Source organism: Vombatus ursinus, unplaced genomic scaffold (assembly GCF_900497805.2).
Source record: "Vombatus ursinus unplaced genomic scaffold, bare-nosed wombat genome assembly UNPS02014935.1, whole genome shotgun sequence".
Taxonomy (NCBI): Eukaryota; Metazoa; Chordata; class Mammalia; order Diprotodontia; family Vombatidae; genus Vombatus; species Vombatus ursinus.
In genome coordinates, this window is record NW_020954713.1 from 2357692 (window position 1) to 2380808 (window position 23117).

General features: G+C 44.2%; 1 protein-coding gene across 5 annotated transcripts in view; it reads left to right on the forward strand.

Annotated features, from left to right (window-relative positions):
• Positions 1–23117, forward strand: part of INSR (insulin receptor) — a 155103-nt gene that overhangs the window by 124720 nt on the left and 7266 nt on the right. For 2 of the 5 annotated variants that reach the window (XM_027844079.1, XM_027844076.1), the window contains exons 10-16: positions 871–1072; positions 6899–6934; positions 10747–11024; positions 12150–12289; positions 19130–19289; positions 20995–21097; positions 22321–22388. In XM_027844079.1, coding sequence (XP_027699880.1) covers positions 871–1072; positions 6899–6934; positions 10747–11024; positions 12150–12289; positions 19130–19289; positions 20995–21097; positions 22321–22388 — 987 coding nt within the window. The remainder of the gene's footprint in view (positions 1–870; positions 1073–6898; positions 6935–10746; positions 11025–12149; positions 12290–19129; positions 19290–20994; positions 21098–22320; positions 22389–23117) is intronic. The other 3 variants (XM_027844077.1, XM_027844078.1, XM_027844080.1) reach the window with 3 other exon arrangements.

Sequence of the window (23117 nt, forward strand, 5' to 3'; positions counted from 1 at the left end):
GAGAGAGAGAGAGAGAGAGAGAGAGAGAGAGAGAGAGAGAGAGAGAACGAACAAGAGAAAGAGAATGAAAAAGAAAAGAAAGAAATTGTTCAGGGCTTTTAAAGGAGGGAGCATTTGAGTTTGAGTTCTCAGAAAAAGAAGTGAAGAGGGAGAAGAGAGACAAATAGCCTGGGTCAAGACACCAAGGCTGGTCTATCCTCTGCAATCAGGTAGGTGAGTGCTTGAGGACATTTTTGAAGATGCAGTTCAATTCACCAAACATGTATTAAGTACATACTGCGGGCTCATCTTTGTGGATGTAAAGATAAGAACTAATCAGTCTCTTCTTTCAGAGAGCTTACATTCTACTGGTGATGTGACACACACACATAAGCAAGTATATGCAAAATATGGTAATACAAAGTAATTTCTAGAGGAAAGAGAAAGCTTATAATTGGAGGGATTGGGGAAAGATCTTTTGTAGGAGGTGGCTCCTGAAAGGTGCAGATCTGGTGAGGCTAGGTAGGCTGACTCAATGTTCTGGATTCTTTGGTGTCCATTCCTCAGCTCTGATCCCTTGACAGTGAAGTTGGTGTGACTTAGTGAAAAAACCCAGGACTCAGTCATAGGGCCTGAGTTCAAATTCTGTTTCCACCACTTACTTACCTATGTGACCTTGGCCAAATCTGCTCTGCTCCTTTATAGAATGAGAGGACTGGACCATGAAGTGATCTCAAAGGAAGGTCCCTTCTAGGTCTAAGTTCCTGTGACCTGTCAGAAAGGGTTTCCTTGAGTTAATGCAATGCCTTTGAGTGTCTCCCTTGACTCAGTCACTTTAGGTGAGCACCATCCCATAGTGACTTTGTCTCTCTTGTCTGGGTTTCTCTGCAGGGTTAAAGTTGCCATCCAGGACCTGGTCCCCTCCTTTTGAGTCTGAAGATTCTCAGAAACACAACCAGAGCAACCACGAGGATCCCAATGGAGAATGTTGCTCTTGTCCGAAGACTGACTCCCAGATCTTGAAGGAGCTGGAGGAGTCTTCCTTTAGGAAGATGTTTGAAAATTACCTCCACAATGAGGTTTTCATCCCCAGGTGAGACATGCCCTTGCCCTTTAGCACCTTTGTGGGGATTGATTTGGTTCTGAGCCCAAGGTGGGCCTGGAGAATGGTGGGATGTAATTGAAGGGGCCTGTTGTGTGGAATCAGCAACTAAAGAATGAGTTATCTTCTAATTAGCACCACAGAAGCCTATTCACAATAATTGGACAATTAAGTGGGGGGAAAATATGGAGTAGTGCATTTAATTCTGAGCGCCATGTTTTAGGAAGGCCATTGACCAGCAAGAGAGGTTCAGAGGAGGGCAGCCATGATGGTGAAAGGCTTCAAGATCATGCCACATGCTGATGGGGTGAAGGAATTGGGGATGTATAACCTTGAAGGCTCTAGGGATGAAAAAGATCACACTGAGAGAGGGGGTGGGGATGGGAAGGAACAGGAACATGATAGTTGCCTTCAAGGGCCATCACCTGAAAGAGGCTTACATTTGTTCTGCTCAGCTACAGAGGGTGGAATGAAGAGCAGTGGGTGGAAGTAGGAGAGGCAGTTTAAATTTGGTGTAACCATTCCTGAATATGAGAGCTGTCCAGTAGTGCTGCCCTGGGAGCTGATGGGCTCCCCTTCCCTGGAGGTCTTCAAGAAAAAGCTAGGGGACCATTTGCCAGGTATGTTGTAGAAATGATTTTGTTGAGGTACAGGCTTGACAAAATGGCCACTGGGGTCTCTTCAATTCTGATATCATGTGATTCTCTGAAAAAGAAATCATTTTCTTCTCTTCCTCCAATACCTCCCCAAAACAAACTTTTAGGAGAAAAAGTCTTTGGAAGAAAATTCCTTCTCTTCTCTCTTACTGCCCCACCCCCAACACCTGGCCAACTTTCTCGTTCTTGTCGACGTCATCAAGATTATCCATCTAAATTCTCAGTTGGATCCTTTCTGGGGTCAAGGAGCTTATCTTTCACTAACATTCAACGAGAATTTATTAAGCCCCTACTATGTGATAGGCAATGGAGATATAGAGACAAAAAATGAAACAGTCCCTACTCTCAAGGTGCCTACATCCTCCCAGAGGGGATCAAACCTAGAATTCTATTATGCCTTTACTTTCTCAAATTTCCTACTCTTTCTCTTCTTGAGAATATCTTTCAAGTGCAGAGATTCCTTGAAATGCATGCATTTGTCCTTTCTCATCCGTCCCCTATTTCAGAGCTGTTAGATGTGAGTCTGTGAAGATTTTTGCTCAACCACAGCATGGCTTAAATGTTGTCTACAGGGAAAGGCTTCCTAGCCGTTCCAACTCTGTCTCCTGGTTAAGTTGCAGATAGCAGGTCTCTGGTTGTGGTTGGCTTTTTTTTTTTTTTAGTCATTTCTGGCCAAGCAAGTTCTTTAATTCAACAGCTGTTACAAGCAGACCATTCTCTCTCTCAGTCTGGTGAATCAACTGGTTGGTATATCTTAAGGAAGTCAGCATGGCCATGGATATTTCCTCCAAACATCCCTGCCCTCCATGACCCAATGCACCACCACCTGGTGCTAGATTCATCCTGCACTTGATAACATTTTTTCCTTTGTGTGACTTTCCCAGCATTCACCTGTGCCCAGTCCTAAGGATGCACGATCCCTTCAACTTGTTCTCTGAGGCTGCCGGACCCCTGTGCTAGGAGACTTGGCATCACCCTTTAGTCAGAGCATTGAGTAGAGGAAGTCAGAGCTTGGTGCTGAGTCTGCTGTGTGTGTTCAGTGCTGTCCTTTGTAACACATTCCAGTCCATGGTTAGGGAGGCCTGGTAACCATAAAACAGCATCCAGGAGAGCAGTTCCTCCTTGGCCTGCATCCAGAGACAGAGCAGGAGGTGGGGCTACTCTGCCCTGTCCATCTTCTACCATCCCTCTGAATGATGATAGGAAGCTGTGACCATCGCCTCTGTAGCCCATCTGGATCGTGTGGTTCATGGAGCTAACGTGACTAGGAACGTTTATTTTGGCCGATCTTGATGTTTGAACTTGGGGAGTTCTGGCAGGAAAGAGGGAGTGGAATGTGCTGAGAGACTCTGGAAGGGGTGTTTTCCTTCCTCACCCCATTTCCTGGTGTCTTCTTCATTCTACAGCCTTCTCTCACCCTGTTTCTTCTCTTTCCATCAGCCTTTTTCTCTGCCTTCCTGAAGAGATAGGACACCATGTTATGCAAGGATCAGTTAAATGAGCTGGGGATGTGTAGCCTGGACAATAGGAGACTTCAGGGGAAGTGGTTGATGTCTTTTAGTGTTGGAAGGATTATTGTGTGGTGGGGCAGGCTGCTTTGGGAACTGGGAGGTTCTCTCTCACTGGGGTCCTTCAAGCAGAGGCCAGAGGAGCTCTTGCTGGGGGACCGTAGGAGATCTTGGTTAAACTCTGAGATCTGAGATCCTTTGGAATGGGAACTTCAGTAATCCTTCTCCAGCAGTTTGCTTCTGTGCAGGCCCCTTTCAGCTTTTTGGACCATGCCCCTGCTGTTCTTATATGGGAACCCCAAAACACGCCATGGCAGCTTACGTGGGAGGGGGAGTTTTCCTTCCATCAACAAACACAATTCCTGTGGGTTCTCTCCCTGACCAGACTTTCTCAGCCTCCCCACAGATACCAGAAACCACTTTCTCCTTATAGAATCCAGCCCGAGGCTTTGTGCCTGGATTGCCCCTACCCCCTCTGCTCTTTTTCCTCCCTTCCATCCTAAAGTTGCTGTTTTATTTTTCTCTCTGCCACATCATTGCAAGTCTTAGTCTCCTGAAGAGAGATTTCCACGTATGGATAAAAATGAAGTAAAGAAGAGATTTATTCTCTCCTGTTGAGGCATCCAGAGAGACATGGGATCTCAGAACATAGAAGGGATTTGATAAAACATCTGATCCATCTCTCATTTTATAGGGGAGGAAATGGAGGCCCTAAGAAATCATGTGACTTACCCACACAACGAGGAAGTAGTAGTGCTGGGATTTGAGCCCAGGTCCTCTTGATTCTGAATCTTGTACCATTTCTAGTGCCCCAGGTGTCGTCCCCATGTTTTCTCTCTTGGAGCCGTGAGGCCAGCAAGGTCATGCTTCTTAATAGCAAGTAATACCTATTAGAACTCACCAATTCTTTTTATTATTATTATTATTATTGTTTTAACATTTTTATTTAAAGTTTTGAGTTCCAAATTCTGTCCCTCTCTCCCCTCCCACTTTCCTGAGATGATAAGCAATCAGATATAGGTTATACATTTTCAATTATGTAAAACATTTCCATCATTTTGTACAAGATGACTCAAATAAAAGAAAAAAATGAAGTAAAGTGAAAAATAACATGCTTCAGTCTGTATTCAGACAATATCAGTTCTTTCTCTGGAGGTGGATAGTATGCTTCATCATTAGTCCTTTGGGATTGTCTTGGATCATTGTATTGCTGAGAATAACCAAGTCATTCACAGTTCTTCATCGAACAATGTTGCTGTTACTATGTACAACCTTCTCCTGGTTCCATTCACTTCACTTTGCATCAGTTCATATAAGTCTTTCCAGGTTTTCCTGCAATCATCCTGCTTGTCATTTCTTATAACACAGTAATATTCCATTGCAATCATATACCCCAGCTTGTTTAGCCATTCCCCAATTGATGGGCATCCCTTCGATTTCCAATTCTTAGTCACCACAAAAAGAGCTGCTATATTTTTGTACAGCTAGGTCCTTTTCCTTTTTTTTTTTTTTTTTTGGATGTCTTGGGATATAGACCTAGCAATGGTATTGCTGGATCAAAGGGTATGCCCAGTTTTATAGCCCTTTGGACATAAGAACTGACCAATTCTTAAGGGAGTGGAAACCTTGAAAATATTTGTATCTGGAGGAAGCCCAAGTATCATTCCTTCAAATGCCAGCATCTTTAGCATGTTTCTAGCAATCACAGATGTAGAGAATTTTTCATATTTAAATTCATTTTGATATCTTTTTATTTTTCAATCACTGTCATTTTTTGTTTTTCAATAACTTTCACTTCTCAATCTATCCCTGCTACTCACAGAGTCATCTTTTGTAACAAAGAATTTTTAAAAAGAGAAATATAATTTAGAAAACTAACCAACCTGCTACATAAGTCTGACACCAAATGACATAAGGGCAATTTAAAGATGGCATGGTTTAGTGGTTCAGAGGCCTCCTGCCTCTTAGAATTACTAGCTGTGTGACCTTGGGTAAGTCAAGTCACCTCTATCCTCCCTTGACTTATAGGGAGAGTTCCCCATGCAGAACAATTTAGAGATCTTTCACGTAATCACATATATTGGCTTGTTTGTCTCATTTGTATTTTCTCCCTTGTATTGTCGCTATCAGTCTTCGAGGGGACCCCAGCAGAAGGTAGACACAGACACTGACTTGTTAAAAAGGCAAAATCCATTTTCAAACTTGGAGAAACTACCGAGTCAGGCTTTAGGCTTTTGGGGTCTAAGCATATTTGAGGATCATCAGGTCAGAGGGTCTTAGGGACCTAACCCAGCTCCCTCATTTTCTAGTTAAGGAAGATAAGGACCAAAGAAGGAAAGGCACACAGGCAGTAAGTACTGGAAGAAACAGAATTAAAACGTAGGTGCTCTGTTTCAAACTCCTGGGCCTTCTCTGCTATATTACACTGATGACTTCAGTGGCCAGTAGTAGGATCTGGAATCAGGAAGACCTGAATTCAAATCCAACTTCAGACACTTACTAGCTGTGTGACCTTGGGCAAATCACTTAACCGCTCCTGGCCTCAGTTTCTTCACTTGTAAAATGGAGATAATGGAAGCACCTACTTCCCCAGAGGATAAAATGAGAAATTTGTAAAGCACTTTGCAAACCTTAAAGTACTAGGTAAATATCATTTATTATTTTTGTTATTATCATTATTATTATCTTACTCACCTGCATTGTGGTAGTGGTTGAGGCCTTCCTAGATCAGCTTCTTTATTTTTTTTCTTTTGAACTTAAGCATCAGAAGAAAAAAAAGAGCATCTCCCTACACACAGCTGAACACAATTTGCATTTCATACCACTTGAGTTTTTTTTTTTTAAGTCTATAATAAATTCCACACATTACTTTCAAAACTGCCCCCGCTTACATCTGCTTCCTTCTGGGATGCCTTCTGTTCTCTTCTGTGCATTTAAAAAATATTCCAAAGCCCTCCTTCTCTTATTTTTTGGGTATCAGCACTGCTGAAAACCCCCTCTTCTTCTCAAACCTCCCTCTCCAATCAAAGAACCAAGAGAAAGAAGAGGGAAAAAATAGTACTTGTAATAAACAAATACAGTCAAGCTAAATGAATGGAGACCATGGCTGTGTCCCTAAATGCAAGTCTCTAGCTGGACCCTGAGTCCATCTGACTTCTCCGTTAGGAGATGAGTGACATGCTTTGTCATTTGTCTTCTGGAGACATGGTTGCTGGAGTGGGGGGTGCAGAAGGGTTTTTTTTTAACCTAAGCTCCTCCCTGTGTTGCATCTTTGAACCGTGCCCCCTTTTAGGAGCAGCGTGAGCCTGGGAAGAGCCTTCGTAGCTTCCTGTGCATTCATAACTGCCAGTAGGGAATGCTGGGTAAAAGGAGAACCTAGTGTAGTGAAAGGAGCCCCGGGCTTGAAATAAAATACCTGCTCAGACACGTTCCTGCTGTGTGATGCTGGACAAGTTGCTTTCCCTCTCTGAGTCTTAGCTTCTTCCTCTGTAAAATGAAGGGCTTGAGCTGGAGGCTCTCCCAGGTTCCTTCCAGCTCCATATCCTGTAAGCCGTGGTCCCGATGAGCAAACTCTGCAGCCTGGAATAAAAGCACAGGATATGTAACCGACGAAGTTCAATCTGCCTTCAACATGGTTGGTTTTGTTTCCACAGAAAAGCATCCTCAGGGAATGGCGCTGACGACTCTAGGTATGAAGTGAGCCTCTTGCCCTCCCTGTGTTGTCCTGCCCCGCCCCTGCCCTGCTCGCCCTCGTTTGCTTTCTGGCCCGCAGGAGGCAGTGGATGGAGGGCGGGGAGGCTGATGGATGTCCGTTTTGCAGAACCTCTCTAGTGACTTGTTGTGGGTTTTAAATGTGCATTTGCATGTCCTGGCGCTGTCCTGCAGGGGAGCTTCCTAAACCAGCCAGGGCCCCCCTAACATTCGCTCCGAGGCGTCTCCTATGCAGCTTTCTCCTAATGACAACCCCGCATGAATGGCATCTGGGGTGGGGCAGCAGGGTGCGTGGGTGGGTGGGATGGAGAAACCAGCTTCACTAACACTTACATCTGACGTACCAAACCGTTACTGAACCCCTGCTGTGGGCCCCGCGTGGTACTGCCCTTTTTCAACAGCAATCGATCAATCAGGAAGCATTTGTTAAGCACCTACTATGTTCAAGACACTGTGCTAAGCACCGGGGATACAAAAAGAGGCAAAAGACAGTTCTTGCCCTCAAGAAGCTTACACTCTAACAAAGAAGACAACAAGTATACACAAAGCAAGATACATACATACAGGATAAATAGGAAATAATTAATAGAAGAAAGGCACTGTAATTAAGAGGAGTTGCGGAAGGTTTCCTGTAGCAGATGGGATTTCGGTTGGGACTTAGAGGAAGCAAAGGGGGTCAGTAGCCAGAGCGGAGGAGGGGAAAGGCTTGCAGGCATGGGGGACAGCCGGAGAGAATGTCCAAAACTGATCAGCTCTGAGAGAGGCTGCGTGAAGGTTCTGGCAAAACTCTTGCAGACACCAGCTTTGGGATACGCGTATGTGGATTGGCTAGCCTAATTCTTTCAGCCACGGCAAATGTTTGTGAAGCTACTCCTGTGTGTTGAGCCCTGTGGTCAGGCACTGGAGAAATGGAAGGCTTAGATAAGAGGCGGATGAACCCTGTCGTGGTGGAGGTGGTGATGGGGGCGGGGTCAGGGCGCAAACGTGGATAACTGTAATACATAGTTTGATAAATGACAAGATAAGGGAGAGGTGGAAAACAAAACAACATTGGGGGAGAGGGTTGGGGAGGAGGTTTCGAGGTCAAGAGTTTATGGCAAGAATTCTGGACTTTGGTCAGATGCAAAGCTGTCTTTTGGCCAGAAAAGGCTGGCTCAGTTTAAAAGGGGAGAATGGGTATAGCTTTTTATTAGAAGGTAGCTGTTAATTCAGAACTGGCCTCTCAATTGTCATTGGGTGACTGGTGAGAGAATGTCCAGGCTATAAGAGTCATGTCTTCTCTGAGTGGGGTGAGACTTCCCCTTAAGGGCAGCTGGTCAAATCGCTGCCCAAAAGAGATACCCCTTCCAAAGGGAATCCAAGGAGTTTCACTGAACCAAAGTGGAGTCATAGCTGGCACACTGGGACTTCTGGAAACAACCAACATCTTTTTGTGCCTCAGTGGCAAGTAGCTTTATTTTTCATGACCCAGCAATTGTTACCTTTAACTTAGTGCAGTTGATGGCTGGAGGCCAGCATTCAAATCCTGCCTTTGAGATTTACTAGTTATGTGTCCCTGGACAAATCCCCTCACCTTCTAGCTCTTTCCTGTATTATAGAGAAACTTACCTCCCTTGTGCTACTTGCTTCCCAAGATGTCGAGGAGAAAAGCTCTTTGTAAGCTAAGGATTACAGAATTGCATAGGAGCTGTTGCTCCTTTCACAATAGGATTTTATTAAGCATCTGCTGTTTGCAAAGTTAGAGGCAGCCAACCATAATAGAAAACAGGAAGCTGGTAGTGGCCATAGAAAGAATGACTTTGGGGCCAGAGATCCCTAATTCAAATCTTATCCCCATTGCTTGCTCCCTATGTGACCTTGTGACATTTAACCTCTCTATGCCTCAGTTTCCTTCTTTGTAAAGTGAGGGGGTGGAATTAGATTGACCTCTAAGGTCCCTTCCAGTTCTGGATATATGATGCCACGAGCATCTGATTAGTTTTGTGACCCTGTAGGCAATTAATTTGTTTAGCCTCTTGAAGCTTCATCTGTAAAATGTGGTTAGTAATTATAGTAATCATACCTGCATGTGAAAGGTGAGAGGTAGTGATGCCTCCCAGACAAAGGGCCGACCTCAGAGTCTCTAAAGATGGAGAGCAGATGTTAATTGGTATTGGCAGAGGGGGTTTCCAGACTGGGAGTCCCCCACACTCACAAAAAATTGCAAGTTCAAATCCCCAAATAAATAACACTCATCTTTCCTGCTTTGAAGAGTTGTTATATGAGGGCAGCTAGGTGGGGCAGTGGATACAGCACCAGCCCTGAAGTCAGGAGGATGTGAGTTCAAATCCGGCCTCAGACCAAACACTTGACACTTACTAGTTGTATGACCCTGGTCAAGTCACTTAACCCCAATTGCCTTAAAAAAAAAAGTTGTTATGTGAAATGCCCTTTGCAAGGCTTAATGTGCTTTAAGAATGTGAATTCCCCTCATCATTCTCCATGCCCACACCCTATCTTGGTTTCTCCCAGAAGCCTTTCAATATTCAGGGCCTTCGATACCTTACATACATACTTCTTGGGCAAGGTCCTGACTATGGCTGGTTGGTGAAATCACAGTCTGAAGTCGCTGGGCCTTTTGCATAAGCTCCCAGGCATGCGGGCAGATGGCCCATTTGCTGGGACCAGGCATATTTTGCACCTGTGCAGCTCCAGAGCCAGCTACTAGCAATATCAGTAATTAGCATCACAGGTGTCTAGATGATACCAGATTCTTGGCCGAGTTTTTGCCAGTCCGTCACTTTGCTGCTCCTGTGCAAAAAAGTCTGCATGTGTATTTCTTTGATGTGATAAGTGGTGGGATGTGTTTGTCAGGGAAAGATGTTTAAAGGAACTGCCATTTGATGGCACCGTCAGGGTTGCCAGGCTCCCAGATTCATGCCAGCTTCTGTAGGTTAGGTTCCCTAAATGATTTGTCTTGTTTAGCAGATGGGTTTCAGGATGTTTAGAGGAGAAATGTTTTGGCTGGTAGTACCAAAGGGCTTTGGCAAACACAGTTTCTGGGTTTTTTTGTTCGTTTGTTTTGTTTTTTAGTGAGGCAATCAGGGTTAAGTGACTTGCCCAAAATCACATAGCTAGTCATGTGTCTGAGGCCATATTTGAACTCAGGTTCTCCTGATTCCAAGGCCAGAGCTCTATCTACTGCGCTACCTAGCTGCCCCGAAAACAGTTTTTAAGAGTTAATTTTGGGAGCAGCTAAGTGGCATGGTGGATAGAGCTCTAGCCTTGGAGTCAGGAGGACCTGAGTTCAAATGTGGCCTCAGACACTTGGTACTTACTAGCTGTATGACCTTGGACAAGTCACTTAACCCCATTGCCTCACCAAAAAAAAAAATTTGGGGACAGTGATAGCTGGCTCTTGGTGCAGGATACTGACTCGTGAACTTAGGATGTTGTAATCTTGTGACTGCCAAATTCAGAGCAGTAATGGACAAACCCAGGAGGAGAACACAGACCCCTCCCCCGCTGGCCCAGGGTATGCTCCCCATGGGAGATACTGAAGCCAGGCTGACCGAGGGACCCAGTCCCCTTGACTAGTCGTGTCCGAGACACTGAAGTAGCTTACTCCTGTCTAGGCTGCTTGTTCATTTGGGGGCTGTCTGTATTTTGGTGTGTAAGGGTTGTGTTGGTTGTGTCCGTTCTCCCCTGTATCCGTCCGTTTTAACCTTTCTTGTGCCGAGTGAACTGTGTCCTCTACGCCATCCAGGGGACTACACACAGACGTGTGGGGTGTGTATGTGTGTTGCTCCAGGCCGGCGAGGAGGCGAAGGGATCTCCGGGTTCGTGTGGCAAACATGACCGTGGTGACACCCACGGGGTCCTCGCTCTCCAACGCCTCTTCCACGACGGCGCCTGCCAGCACGGAGGAACCAAAGCCCTTCGAGAAGGTGAAGTCTAAGGAGTCCCTGGTCATCTCCGGCCTTCAGCATTTTACTGGTTACAGAATTGAGCTCCAGGCATGCAACCATGACGAGCAGGAGTCCAGGTGTGGCCTCGCCGCCTATGTCAGCGCTAGAACCATGCCTGAAGGCAAGTCAGCTTCCGTGTGCCTCCTCTGTGATGCACGATCTCATTCCCTTCTTCCCTGACTCACTCCACAAACATTTACCCAAGGCCCATTTCATGTGTGCGGCATTGCGCACCTCTCCACCAATGAGTCCCAGAGGAAAGGGAGCTTGTTTTTTGTTTTTTTTTTAACCTGGGTGGTTTTATTCTTTCAGCATTCTGAAGATCATAACTGCTAATCTCCTTTGTAAATTCATGAAAAGGTTGTTAAAGTTGTTTGGTTAAGGAAATGATGAGTATTTCCCAGGCAGGGTCATAAAAACAAAGAGACAAAGGAAGAACACTAGATGTAGGGACAGAAGACCTAGATTTGAATCCTGGCTTTGCCACTTACTCCTGTTATTGTATATTTTATAACATTGATGCATCCTCAATCAATGTCCCATTCATCTCATAATCCTTGCCATGATCCCTAAGCTTTTTAGATATTTATTTTACTTTTTAGATATTTATTTTACATCAAATAAAGTAATTTGATGTGAAGTATACAACTTAAGTTACTTTCCAAAATTTTGTAACTTTAACATAAATACCTACTTTGTTTTTATTATGGATTTAATTTGAGCAAATCACTTCTCTTTCTTCATCCATAAAATAAGGGGTTGAAGTAGATGTCTATGAGTTCCCTTTTAGCTCTAGACCTGTGATCCTGCCACCGCTTGTGTGTAATGCCTCCAGGTTACTTGGGAGGATGAGGTTGGTAGATGGATGGAGCTCAGGAGTTCTGAGCTACAGTAGAGCTGGGCTGGTAGGTATTCACACTAAGTTCAGAACCAATGTGGTGACCCCCAAAGAATGGGAGGCTACCAGGCTGCCTATGGAGGGGTGAACTGGCCCAGGTGAGAAACAGGGTCCCACGCTGATCAGACCTGTGAGTGCTTCACTTCCAGCCTGAATGAGATAGGGAGACCTAGTCTCAAAACAAAACAGAAGCAGAAACAGCTGCTGATCCTTCACATAGACCCCTTTGTTTAAGAATGGGGGCCAGGCCAAGGGACTTCTTAGGGTTCCTCCCTGGTCTTCCAGTTGACTGATTGTGACCCTTCTATTCTCTTGGTATTCTGACCTTCAGATTTTTTTCTTTTCTAGCCAAAGCTGATGATATTGTCGGTGCAGTGACCCATGAAGTGCTTGAGAACGTTGTCCATTTGCGATGGCAGGAGCCTAAACATCCCAATGGCCTTATTATTCTGTATGAAGTCAATTACTGGCGTGTTGGAGACACTGAGGTAAAGATTTGAATCCTGTCTTTACCACTGACTCCTGTTTTTATATGTTTTATAACATTGACATATCCTCACTCAGTTTCCCATTCATCTAGTAATACCTTCCATGATTCCTATTTCTACTCCTGGACCTGGGGACTGGAGGTTGGAAAGCTAGGCATGTGTTCAGTGACTCAATAAGCATTTATTAAGCTCCTACTGTGTGCTAGACACTATGCTAGGCACTAGGGATAAGGAAATAAAAATGAAGCAGTCTCTGCCCTCATGGAGCTTACATTCTACATAGGGAGAGTAGGGAGGTATCTAGTACACATATGTTCAATTAAAGAAGCATTTAATGAGTGCCTAAAATGTACCAGGCTAAAAAAAATAAATAAATAAATAGAAACAAAAAAACAAAAAACAAATAAAATGTACCATGCACTGTCCCAGGTCCTAGGGATGCAAATACAAAAGAAGAAATATTCCCTGCCTCCAAGAAGTTTACATTTCACAGGAGTTTACATTTCTACATGTGCACAAGCACATCAAAGTATTTACAAAGGATTCTTTTAATCTGTACCTATGATTTTATCTGTACAGGGAATTCCCAGTAAGAAAGCTCCCTCTACTGACACAGATAGGTAACTGTTTTGCAATATATAGGCTTAAAGAGTTTCCTGGGTGTACTGAGAGGTTAAATGACTTTTTTTAATTATTATTATGCTGTAAAGCTACAAGGAACCATAGGGATTATCTAGTAGAAGGTTTAGATTTTTTTACAGTAGTCTATATAGTACATTAAAAAAAATTTTTCAATGAACAAAAATAAATTTTCTATCCATCCTACCCTTCCCTGCCCCACATTGATGAAAGTGATGTTGGAGGAACAAACCTTGTAACCGACATACAGAGTCAAACAAAATGAATTTCCCTGTTGGCCATGTCCAAAGAATATGTCTCAATCTGCACCCCAAGTGCCCCCACTTATCTATCAGGAGCTTCCTCATCAGAATCAAATGAGATAATTGTAAAATGCTTAGCACAGTGCCTTATACATAGTTGGTGCTTAATAAATGCTTCTTCCTTTCCTCCCCTCCCCCACTGGGAATCATGGTGCAAGGGTTCTTTAAGTCTTTCAGACTTGTTTAGTAAAGGGGTTCTTAACCTGGAACCCATGACTTTCTTTTTTAAAAAAATTGATAACTATTTCAATATAATTCATTTCCTTTGCAATCCTGTGTATTTTGTTTTATGCATTTAAAAACATGATTCTGAGGAGGAGTCTCTAGGCTTCTCCAGACCAAGTACCCAAGAGGTCCAGGACCCACAAAAGGTTATAAAGCACTGCTCTAGTCCAGACTCCCCATATTACAATTGAAGAAACTGAGGTTGAATGGCTTGTCCAAAGGTTGCCCAGCCTGTAAGTGTCCCAGCAAGGATCTCATTCACTATCACTCAACTCCAGGGTCAGAATGCCTTATACTAAGTGCCCTCCCAGCTCTGACATCCTGTGTTTTGGCTGTGATGTCCTGTAACTGTTTTTGTGCCATGGACCCTTTTGGAAATTTGAAATCTATGGACCCCTTTTCAACACAAGGTATTTCAATGCATAAAATAAAATACATCAGATTAAAATGGAAACCAATTATGTTGAAATACAATTATATATAGATATAAAAGTTTACACACCCTAGATTAAGAACCCCTGATCTGAATGTTAAAATTTGTTTTTGTATGTAACTGGGGAAAAATAAAATACTAAATAAAAAATAATTTAAAAAAAAGGAACCCCTTTCTAAGAATCCTCCCAGCTCTGACATCAGTGCTCTAAGCCATTTCCCACCTGTGACTTTCTGTGGCTCTGAGTTTTAAGCCAACTTCCTCCTTCGGCCCCTGTGGGTTTCATATATAGTGGCCTTGGAGACTTTTAGGAATAATGGTCACAATAAATCCCTCCTGAAACTAAATTACTCTGTTCCCAAGATTTTTTTGTGTGTGGCTGACTGGGGTTGGGGGGAATATTATGAGGAAACAAGCATTTATTAAACACCTAACCATGCCAATTTTACCTCATTCCATCCTCACAACAACCCTGGAAGGCAGGTGGTATCATTATAGCCATTTTGCAACTGAGCAATCTGAGGCAAACAGAGGTTAAATGACTTGTCCAGGGTCATACAGCTAGTAAGTGTTTGAGATTGGATTGGAACTCTGATCTTCCTGACTCCTGGCCCCTGCACTCTATCCGCTTCACCAAAGGTTGCATCAAAGGGTGTTTCTTAGGGAAATGCCTCCCCTGCTTTCATTGATCTTACTTAAAGAGAGGGACATTCAACATCTCAACTAACCTTCTCATTTCAGAGATGGGCTAAGTCAAATCAATGAGTATTAATCAAGGACCTGGTATGTGGCAGGCACCTTGCTAAATTCTGAGAATACAAAGAAAAACAAATATGCACTCTGCCCTCAAGAAGCTTCCAGTCTAATGGGGGAGACAACTATGTACAAACAAGATACAGGCAAGATAAACTGGAAAGAAGTAGTAAGAAAGGCTTCTTGAGACAATAAGATTTTGGCTTGGACTTGAAGGAAGTGGGGGGTGGGGAAGATGAGGAGGGAGAGTCTTCCAGACATTGGGGGGTGGGGGGGGGAGTTGGAAGATGGAGTGTTTTGTGCAAGGAACAGCCGGGGAGATAGTATCACTGGGTTAGAGTATATGGGGGTGGATGGGGTATAAGAAGACTAGAAAAGGAGAAAGGGGCCAGATTATTAAAGGTTTTAAAAGTCAAATTTTATGTTTTATATATTTTACGTTTTTTTATTTTTATATGTGATTTTGGATTTTATATTTGATTCTGGAGGTAATAGGGAACCCCAGGAGTTTATTGAATTAGGGGAATGATGACATGGTCAGCCCAGTGCTTTAGGAAGATTAATTTGATAGTTGAGTGGAAGCGGGACTGGAGTGGGAGAGGGGCTTGAGCAAGGAAACCAACCAGAAAACTATCGAAATAGTGCAGGTGTGAGATGGCAGCAGCGTCAGAGGAGTGGCTGGGGGGGGTCTACTAGAGATAGTACAAAGGTACAATGGACAGGACTCAACAGCAGCATGGTTATGGGGAGTGAGAGAAAGTGAGCAGTTGAAGATGGCACCTATGTTTTGAGCCTGAGTAACTGGGAAGATGGTGGTGGTCTCAACAGTAACAGGGAAGTGCAGAAGGGGGAGAGTTTTGGGGGACAGATAATGAAAAGCTAACGAATTAAGTTTTGAACAGACTAAGTTTAAGATGTCTGCAGGAATTCCATTTTTAGATGACCAATAACCCATTGGAGATATGAGTCTAAAGGCTGGGAAAAAGCTTAGGGCTGAATAAATCAATCTGAGAATCATCAGCATTGAATCCATGAGAGTTGATGAGATTACCCAGTGATATAGTATAGAGGGAGAAGACAAGATGGCCCAGGACAGAGCCCTTGGACACACCCACAGTTAACAGACATGATCTGGAGGATGAAGATCCAGAAAAGGAGACTGAGAAGTGTTGAGAAAGATAGGAGGAGAGCCAGGAGAGGACGGTGTCATAGAGATCTAGGAAGAAGGAAGTATTGAGGAGAAGAGGGTGATTAAGAGAGTCTTGGCCACAAAGAGGTCAAGATGGATGAGGGCTGAGAAAAGGCCATTGGGTTTGGCATTGATTGGCGACAGCCTTCTGAAGAAGTTTAGCCATAAAAGGGAGAAAAGATATAGTATAATAGTTGTTGGGAATAGGGGCAGCTAGATGATGAAGTGGATAGAACACTGGGCCTGGAGCCAGGAAGATCTGAGTTCAAATTTGGCCTCAGACACTTACCAGCTGTGTGACCCTGGACAAATCACTTCACCCTGTTTGCCTCAGTTTCCTCATCTGCAAAATGAGCTGCAGAAGGAAATGGCAAAGCACTCCAGTATCTCTGCCAAGAGAACCTCAAATAGGGTTCATGAAAAGTCAGACACAACTGAAAAATGACTGAACTGAGTTAGTAGGAATGGATCAATTGACAGTTTTTTGAGGATAGGAGAGACATGGGTGTGTTTGTAGGCAGTAGGGAAGGAACCAGTAGACAAGGGAAAGATTGAAGATAAATGAGAGAATGGGTATGGTAGAGGGGGTGATGTAGAGAAGATGGGATGGAGTCAGATCGGTAAATGGCCGAACTGGGATTTGAACTTTGGACTCCAAATCCAGTGTTCATTGCCCTAAAGCAAAAGGCCCAGTTACTAGTTTAGCTGCTTTTCAGCTTTAAAACTTAGACTAGTCCTCCTTGTCGTTGTTCACCCAGTCTTCCTCCCCCAGGGCTGTGTTCCAGGACAGCTGCCCCTAGTATCTGCCCTGAATTCAGCCTCTGTCCTCTGGTCTCTACCTGGAAGAGTGTAACCTTTGAACAGAGTTGTTTTTCTGGTTGATTTTCTTGCTGGTGATCAGGGTCACATGCTGTGTGCATGGGGTGAGTTTCAGGCTCTTTTGTCTCCCATTCATGTTTTCCACCTGACCTCTGCTCTTGCGTGGGCCTGGGCATCTCAGCTCCATTACCTTGAAGTCAGCAGGTCAACCAACAAGGATCTAAGTGCTTTCTCTGTGCCAGACCCTCTGTGGAGTATCCTCAGCTAAATTCTGGGGGTATGAAGAAATGCAAAAACAAACAAACAAACAAAAAACCCAGTCCCTTCCCTCAAGGAGCTCACATTTTAATGAAGGAAGATACCCTGTAAGCAAATAATCTGGCACATGTAAAATGTAGAGAGAGAAAAGGTGGAAGGTCGTCTTAGGAGAGAGTGAGTCAGTAGCTGCCCTTTACACAGACTTTATGTCTTATGAAGAGCTGTTCCTGAAAACTTGATAACCTAGATAATTGAGGAGTCCTCAGCCCCATTTTACAGATAAGGTTAGTAAGTAACTAAGGCAAAGTGACTTGCCCAGGGTGCCACAGCTGGGATTTGAACCCAGACCAGAGTTCTTACAGCCCCTGCACACTGTAATAGGGACCTTTGTGGTGATGCTTTCCTTCCTTCTCCACCTCTCCCTTTCATGGGAGGTTCTTGCCACTGGCGTCACCATGGTCTTAATAAGGTTATGAGCCCATAAAGGAAGAAAGGAACCTTTCTGGTTTCCTGAAAGAAGCCTGGGAAGAATGGGGAAGAGATGGGGGGGGGTGCTCTCCTTCCTTTCTGTCGCTCCCCATTGGATACCTAGCTCTCTTAGCCCTGACCCACTCAATTAGTCACTTAACCATTTTATTAAGCAGTAGTTACTCTGTGCTGTGCCCTCGAAGACAGCCTGAGGTTATAGACAGAGCCCTAGGCTGAGATTCTGGGAGAAGCTGGTTCTTCCCCTGACTTGACTATTGGTTAACTCACTGTTTGACTTTGGCGAAGGTGGCTTTCCCTCTCTGAGCTTATGTTAACTCTTCTCTAAAATGAAGGCGCTGGCAGCTTTGTGTGGAGAGGACTGTGTGGAATAAGCAGAAGGGGCAATATAGTTGAAGTCAGGAAGACGGGTTCAAATCCCACCTCAGACACTTTCGAGCTGTGTGGCCAGGGGCAAATTACTTCAACTTGCTTGACCTCATTTTTCCCATCTATAAAATGGAGATAAATAATAGCACCTGCCTCACAGGGTTTTTGTGAGGATTAAATGAAGTAATCTGTGTAAAGTGGTTTATAGAACTTAAACAGCTATATTAATGTGGGTCTGCTGTTGTCAGAACTCCTGATTAAAGTATTTTAATACTTTTTCAAGTTATATGACTGTGGGCAAATCATTTTTCCCTTTCTGAGCCTCAATTTTTTCATCTGTGAAATGGGAATATGCACTGACTCCCTCATAGGGAAGGGAATAAGCATTTCTATAGCACCTACTATTACCTCATTTGATCCTCACAACCACCCTGTGAACTAACTGCTGCCATTACCCTCATTCTACAGATGAGGAAACTGAGGCAAACAGATTAAATGATATGCACAGTCACCCGGCTATTAAGTGTTTGAATCGGGATTTGAATTCAGATCTTTCTAATTCGAGGGGCAGGGTTCTCTCCACTTTGCCACCAAGCTGCCTCATGGAACAAAGTACTTTGTAAAGTTTGAAACACCCGTAAAAACGGTGCAGTCGGTGTTGTCATTATTAATGGAGAGATCCCTGAACTGAGGGTCAGGAAGTTTAGGTCTGAGTCTCAGCTCTTCCACTGATCTACTGTTGTGTTACCTTGGGCAGACTTTTCCTCCCTCTGGGCTTTAGTTTCCCCATCTGCAAAATGGGGATAATCACTCCCTTCCTTGTTTGCCTTCCAGGAGAAGCATCAAGGTATAGTGAATAGAGTGCTGGATTTAGGAGTTGGGAGCCCCTGGGTTCAGATCCTAGCTCTGTTATTTACTCCTTTTGTGACCCTGGGTGAATCACTGCCCCTCCTGGGCTCAGATTTCCTCTGCTGTAGAATGAGGGAGTCAGACTCGCAGACCTGTAGAGTCCCTAAATCTAAATCTGTGGTCTTATGATCTGATATGTGAATGTGAAAGCACAGGATTGATAGATATCGGTATTTGTTGGATAATCTCCAACCTTGTTAACTGCTCTGAGATTTTTCGGTGTATTTCTTATCAGATCTTCCTGCTCAGTGGGGGCTCGAGGGAGCCTGACCACTTCCCATGGGGCTGATCCCTGATCTTGTTCAAAATGGCGGATTTGGGTGCCCATGCAGCCTCATGTGTATAGGCTCATGGTGGCCAGATTGTAGGATCACACTGAAACCAGAAAAACAAAAGATAACCTCTCCTCTCTTGTTCTTCCTCTTACCCTTATCTCTCCCCACCCCTTCCCCAATCAGGAGCTGCATCTCTGTGTTTCTCGCAAACATTACGCCCACGAACAGGGCTGTAGACTTCGAGGTCTCCAGCCAGGCAACTACACCGTTCGCATTCGAGCTACCTCTTTAGCTGGAAATGGTTCATGGACTGAGCACACCTACTTCTACGTTGCAGATTATTGTAAGTCCCTTCTGTCAATCAGGAACCACTTGCCTTTTGTGTTCCAGGAGGCTGTAAACCCTTCTAAGACCCCGTCCTTTGCTTGACCATCTCACGATCTCCTGGGAGAGGTGTGTGTGATCACGGCCAGATGAGTGACTGGGACAGTCTCTGCTGTGAGAAGAGTGAGTGAGTGAGTGTGTGTGTGTGTGTGTGTGTGTGTATACTCAGAGAAGGCTTTCTGTAGGAGGCAGGACTGAAGCTGGACTGAAGCCAAGAAACTCTCTAGAGACAAATATATGGACAACAAGGGCACAGAGTCTACGTGATAAGAGTAGAAAGCATGATGGGTTTGGAGTCTGCAGAGTTCCAATTCTGCCTCAGATACTGGCCAGTGATGTGACCCTAAGCCATCCACTTAGTCTCTGTTAGCCTCAATTTTCTCATCTAGAAAATGAAGATAATAATTGCACCACCTTCACATAGTTTTTGTGAGGATCAAATGTGCCAATCTAGGTAAAGAAAATGCTTCACAAACTGTAAAGCCTGACTGTTCACTAATGATAACGCTGCTAACAATGGTAATAGTAGCAGCTAGCTTTTCTCTAGACTTTTACAGGTTGCAAAATACTTTACATCCAGTATTTCACTTGAATCTTACAGTGGTCTTGTGAACTTAGATACTATATTATTAATTTATTATAATGTATTATAGTTATTAGCCAACATCCTTATTTTTTAATAACATTTTATTTTTTTCCTCAATTATGTGTTTAAACAGTTTTTAACATTTTTAACATTGTGAAAAGCATTTCCATCTAATATCCTTATTTTAAAGAGAGAGAAACTGAGGTTCAGAGAGGCCAAGAGACTTTCCCAGAGTCACACAATTGCATGAGTTCGTACTGGGGTCTTGACTCCAAGGCTAGCATTCTATCTACTCTGCTACCCTGCCTAGCGCTCACAAGATCTGTGGTTGGGCCAAATACTTCACCCTCAGTTCAGTTTCCTTGCCTGTAACTTCAGGAGGTTGGACAAGGTGATGTCTCAAGCTCCTTCTAACTGTGCAAATCTGTGGGATCCAGGTGGGAAACATTGATAGATCCTGAGCTGTGAATCAGGGACTCATGAGGAGACTCCCCAGAGACAATACCCAGGGGCAGAGAAGTCAGATTTAGGGCAGTTTTGGTCTGTTAGTCAGCAATCAAAAAGCACCCACTATGGGCCAGTCACAGTGCTAAGTGCTGGAGACACAGAGAAAGGCAAAAACAAGTCCTGTCCTCAAGGATATTACATTTGAATGACAGAGAAAACATGTACAGAACTATGTATAAATGAGCTATATACAGATTGAATGATATAATTTCAGAGAAAGGCTATAGCATTAAGGGGGACCAAGAAAGACATCTTGCAGAAGGTAGAATTTCAGGTGGGTAGCAGGCATATTTGGATCCATGACCAGTGATGCTTGCGTGAACAGTGTTGGGACATGGGCTCCTCAGGTCTACGGAGGAAGGGACTTTAGAGACCAGATAGTCCAAGCCTCTCACCTCCAAGAGGAGGGAACTCCTCTTGAGTGTGAGAGAGATGGACTTTCTTGTTAAAGGTCACACAGCTGTTAAATGTCAGGGATAGGTTTTGAACCTGGGTCTCTATGACTCTAAATTGACATTGTATGAACATTACCTTTTGTATTTGTTTTTTTTTGTTTGTTTGTTTGTTTTAGTAGATGTCCCATCGAATATTGCAAAAATTGTCATTGGCCCAGTCATCATTATCGTTTTCTTGATCAGCACGGTTGCAGCTGTTTATGTCTTTGTGAAGAAGAGGTATGAGAAAGATAATGAAATTAAAATTTTTAATTTGAAAAAAGAGTCAAGTCGTCTAGGAAGAAAAGGATAGATACTGTTCTGGTAACACGGAGACAACATCCCCCCCCTGCCCCCAACAAGTACACATATACACAGATACTAACACAGACAAGAAAACCCAAGTAATGAACAGTTCACTTTCCATGGGATCAAGTTGTTACGAGCTACCACCCAAAGCCCCAAACCTGCCTCTTGGGCCTCATGTTCCAGCTGCTGACCAGTGCCTTTCCACTGGGAGACCCAAGGGTCTTCAGCCATGCATTTGCTCAGCAAGCATTTATTAAATGCCTTGTGTATGTAGAGTTTGGGCGATGGTTCAGGACAAATAGTTCCTCTGTCCCCTTGGAGGTTACAAGGAGGCTGTGAAACATATACCAACAGGCCATATTTTACAAGGACAATACTAGAGAATAGAAGAGAATGAATAGCCCTTTGTATTCCTGCCACACTTTGGGAGGTCAGAGAAAGGAAAGATAATTTATGGTTTGGTTAGGGTATCCAATGAGTCAGTATGGTGTAGTGGGTTGAGAGCTGTCCTGGGAAGTAGGCAGATCTGGGTTCAAATCCCACTTCTATCCCCTATTGGCTCCATGACCCTGGACAAGTCATTTCAATGTTCAGTGCCCTCGGCAACTCTCTTAAAAGTCTAAGTTACAGAGAAGGTTCTGACCTGCTTTGATAGAAGGATTTTCCTCATCTGGGATTTCAGTTCCTATCCCTATGCCCTCCATAAAATGAATGTGTCTTTAAGGAACCTGGAGATTCCAGAATGCCATTGAAAAATGTGCGCCCTCCAGGATCCACCTACCTGGTGAATGCTGAGCTCTCGTTAAGAATCCAGTGGTCTGTAGCATTCCCTGAAGAACTGAGTCATTTATAGGATTCTGGACCCTCCCCCTCTCCAAAGAACTGAATGATGCACAGGGTTCCTTAAAAACTTAGTGAATTTGGAGTGATTTATCCACATGAATGAATTCACAAGGGCTTTTCAACAAAAATCTCACCAACTGCTGGGTTCCACCAAGAATCTTATGACCCCATGACTTCCAGGAGGAGTCTCATGAACCCCAGGGTTCCAGGAGGAATATATGACCTTCAGAATTCCCCAGAGAACCTAACAACCTCTAGGGTTCCACACAGAACCTGCAGCCATTTGGGCTTTTCCTTCCCTGTTGTTCCAGGCAAACGGAAGGACCGACAGGCCCTCTGTTCGCGTCTTCCAATCCAGAATACCTCAGTGCCAGTGATGGTGAGTGCCTCGCTGCGTGGGGACATGTGGGCTGTTGTTTTTAGAAGACTTGTCAGATTTGGTTCTCCTTGCCACTGAGTCATGCATGGGCCCGTGCATGTGTGTATGTGTGTGTGTGTGTGTGTGTGTGTGTGTGTGTGTGTGTCCCCAATCCATATATGTCCTCTCTCTTTAAGGAATGATTAGAGGGTGAGGGGTGACAAAGTTGGCCAACTTTTAGTTTTCTAGCCCTTCCTTCCTTAGGCCAGAGATCTCACCCTCTCTGTGCCTGAGAGCATGCATGAGAAGCCTAGAGGTTGCCCTCCAATATCATTGGATCCTAAATTTAGAATGGGAATAGAAAATGTCTGTCATGAATGATGATCTACCCGTGAGCGATGAGAGGGGAAAGATGAAATATGTGGGCCTATCACCTTCCCACCTTGCTGTTTCTGCAAAACCCCTGTGCTCCCTAACTCCCATCTACACCAGCTCACCCCTGGGCAGAGCAGGAGCCAGGAGCAGGAGAGAAGGGTCCACCCATTTAGACTTCACTCTCCCCAGAGGTGCGAGTTCAGATACCACTGCTGACTGAGCGGATGTAATCATGAGAGGCAGGCTTGAGGATAGTGCACCAGGAATCCCTCGATTCCACTCGTGACTCTGCCTCTTAGTAGCTGTATGAATGTGGGCATCACTCTGGGCCTCCGTAAAATGAGGGCATTGGTGTGGATGGCCTCTAGATCTCTT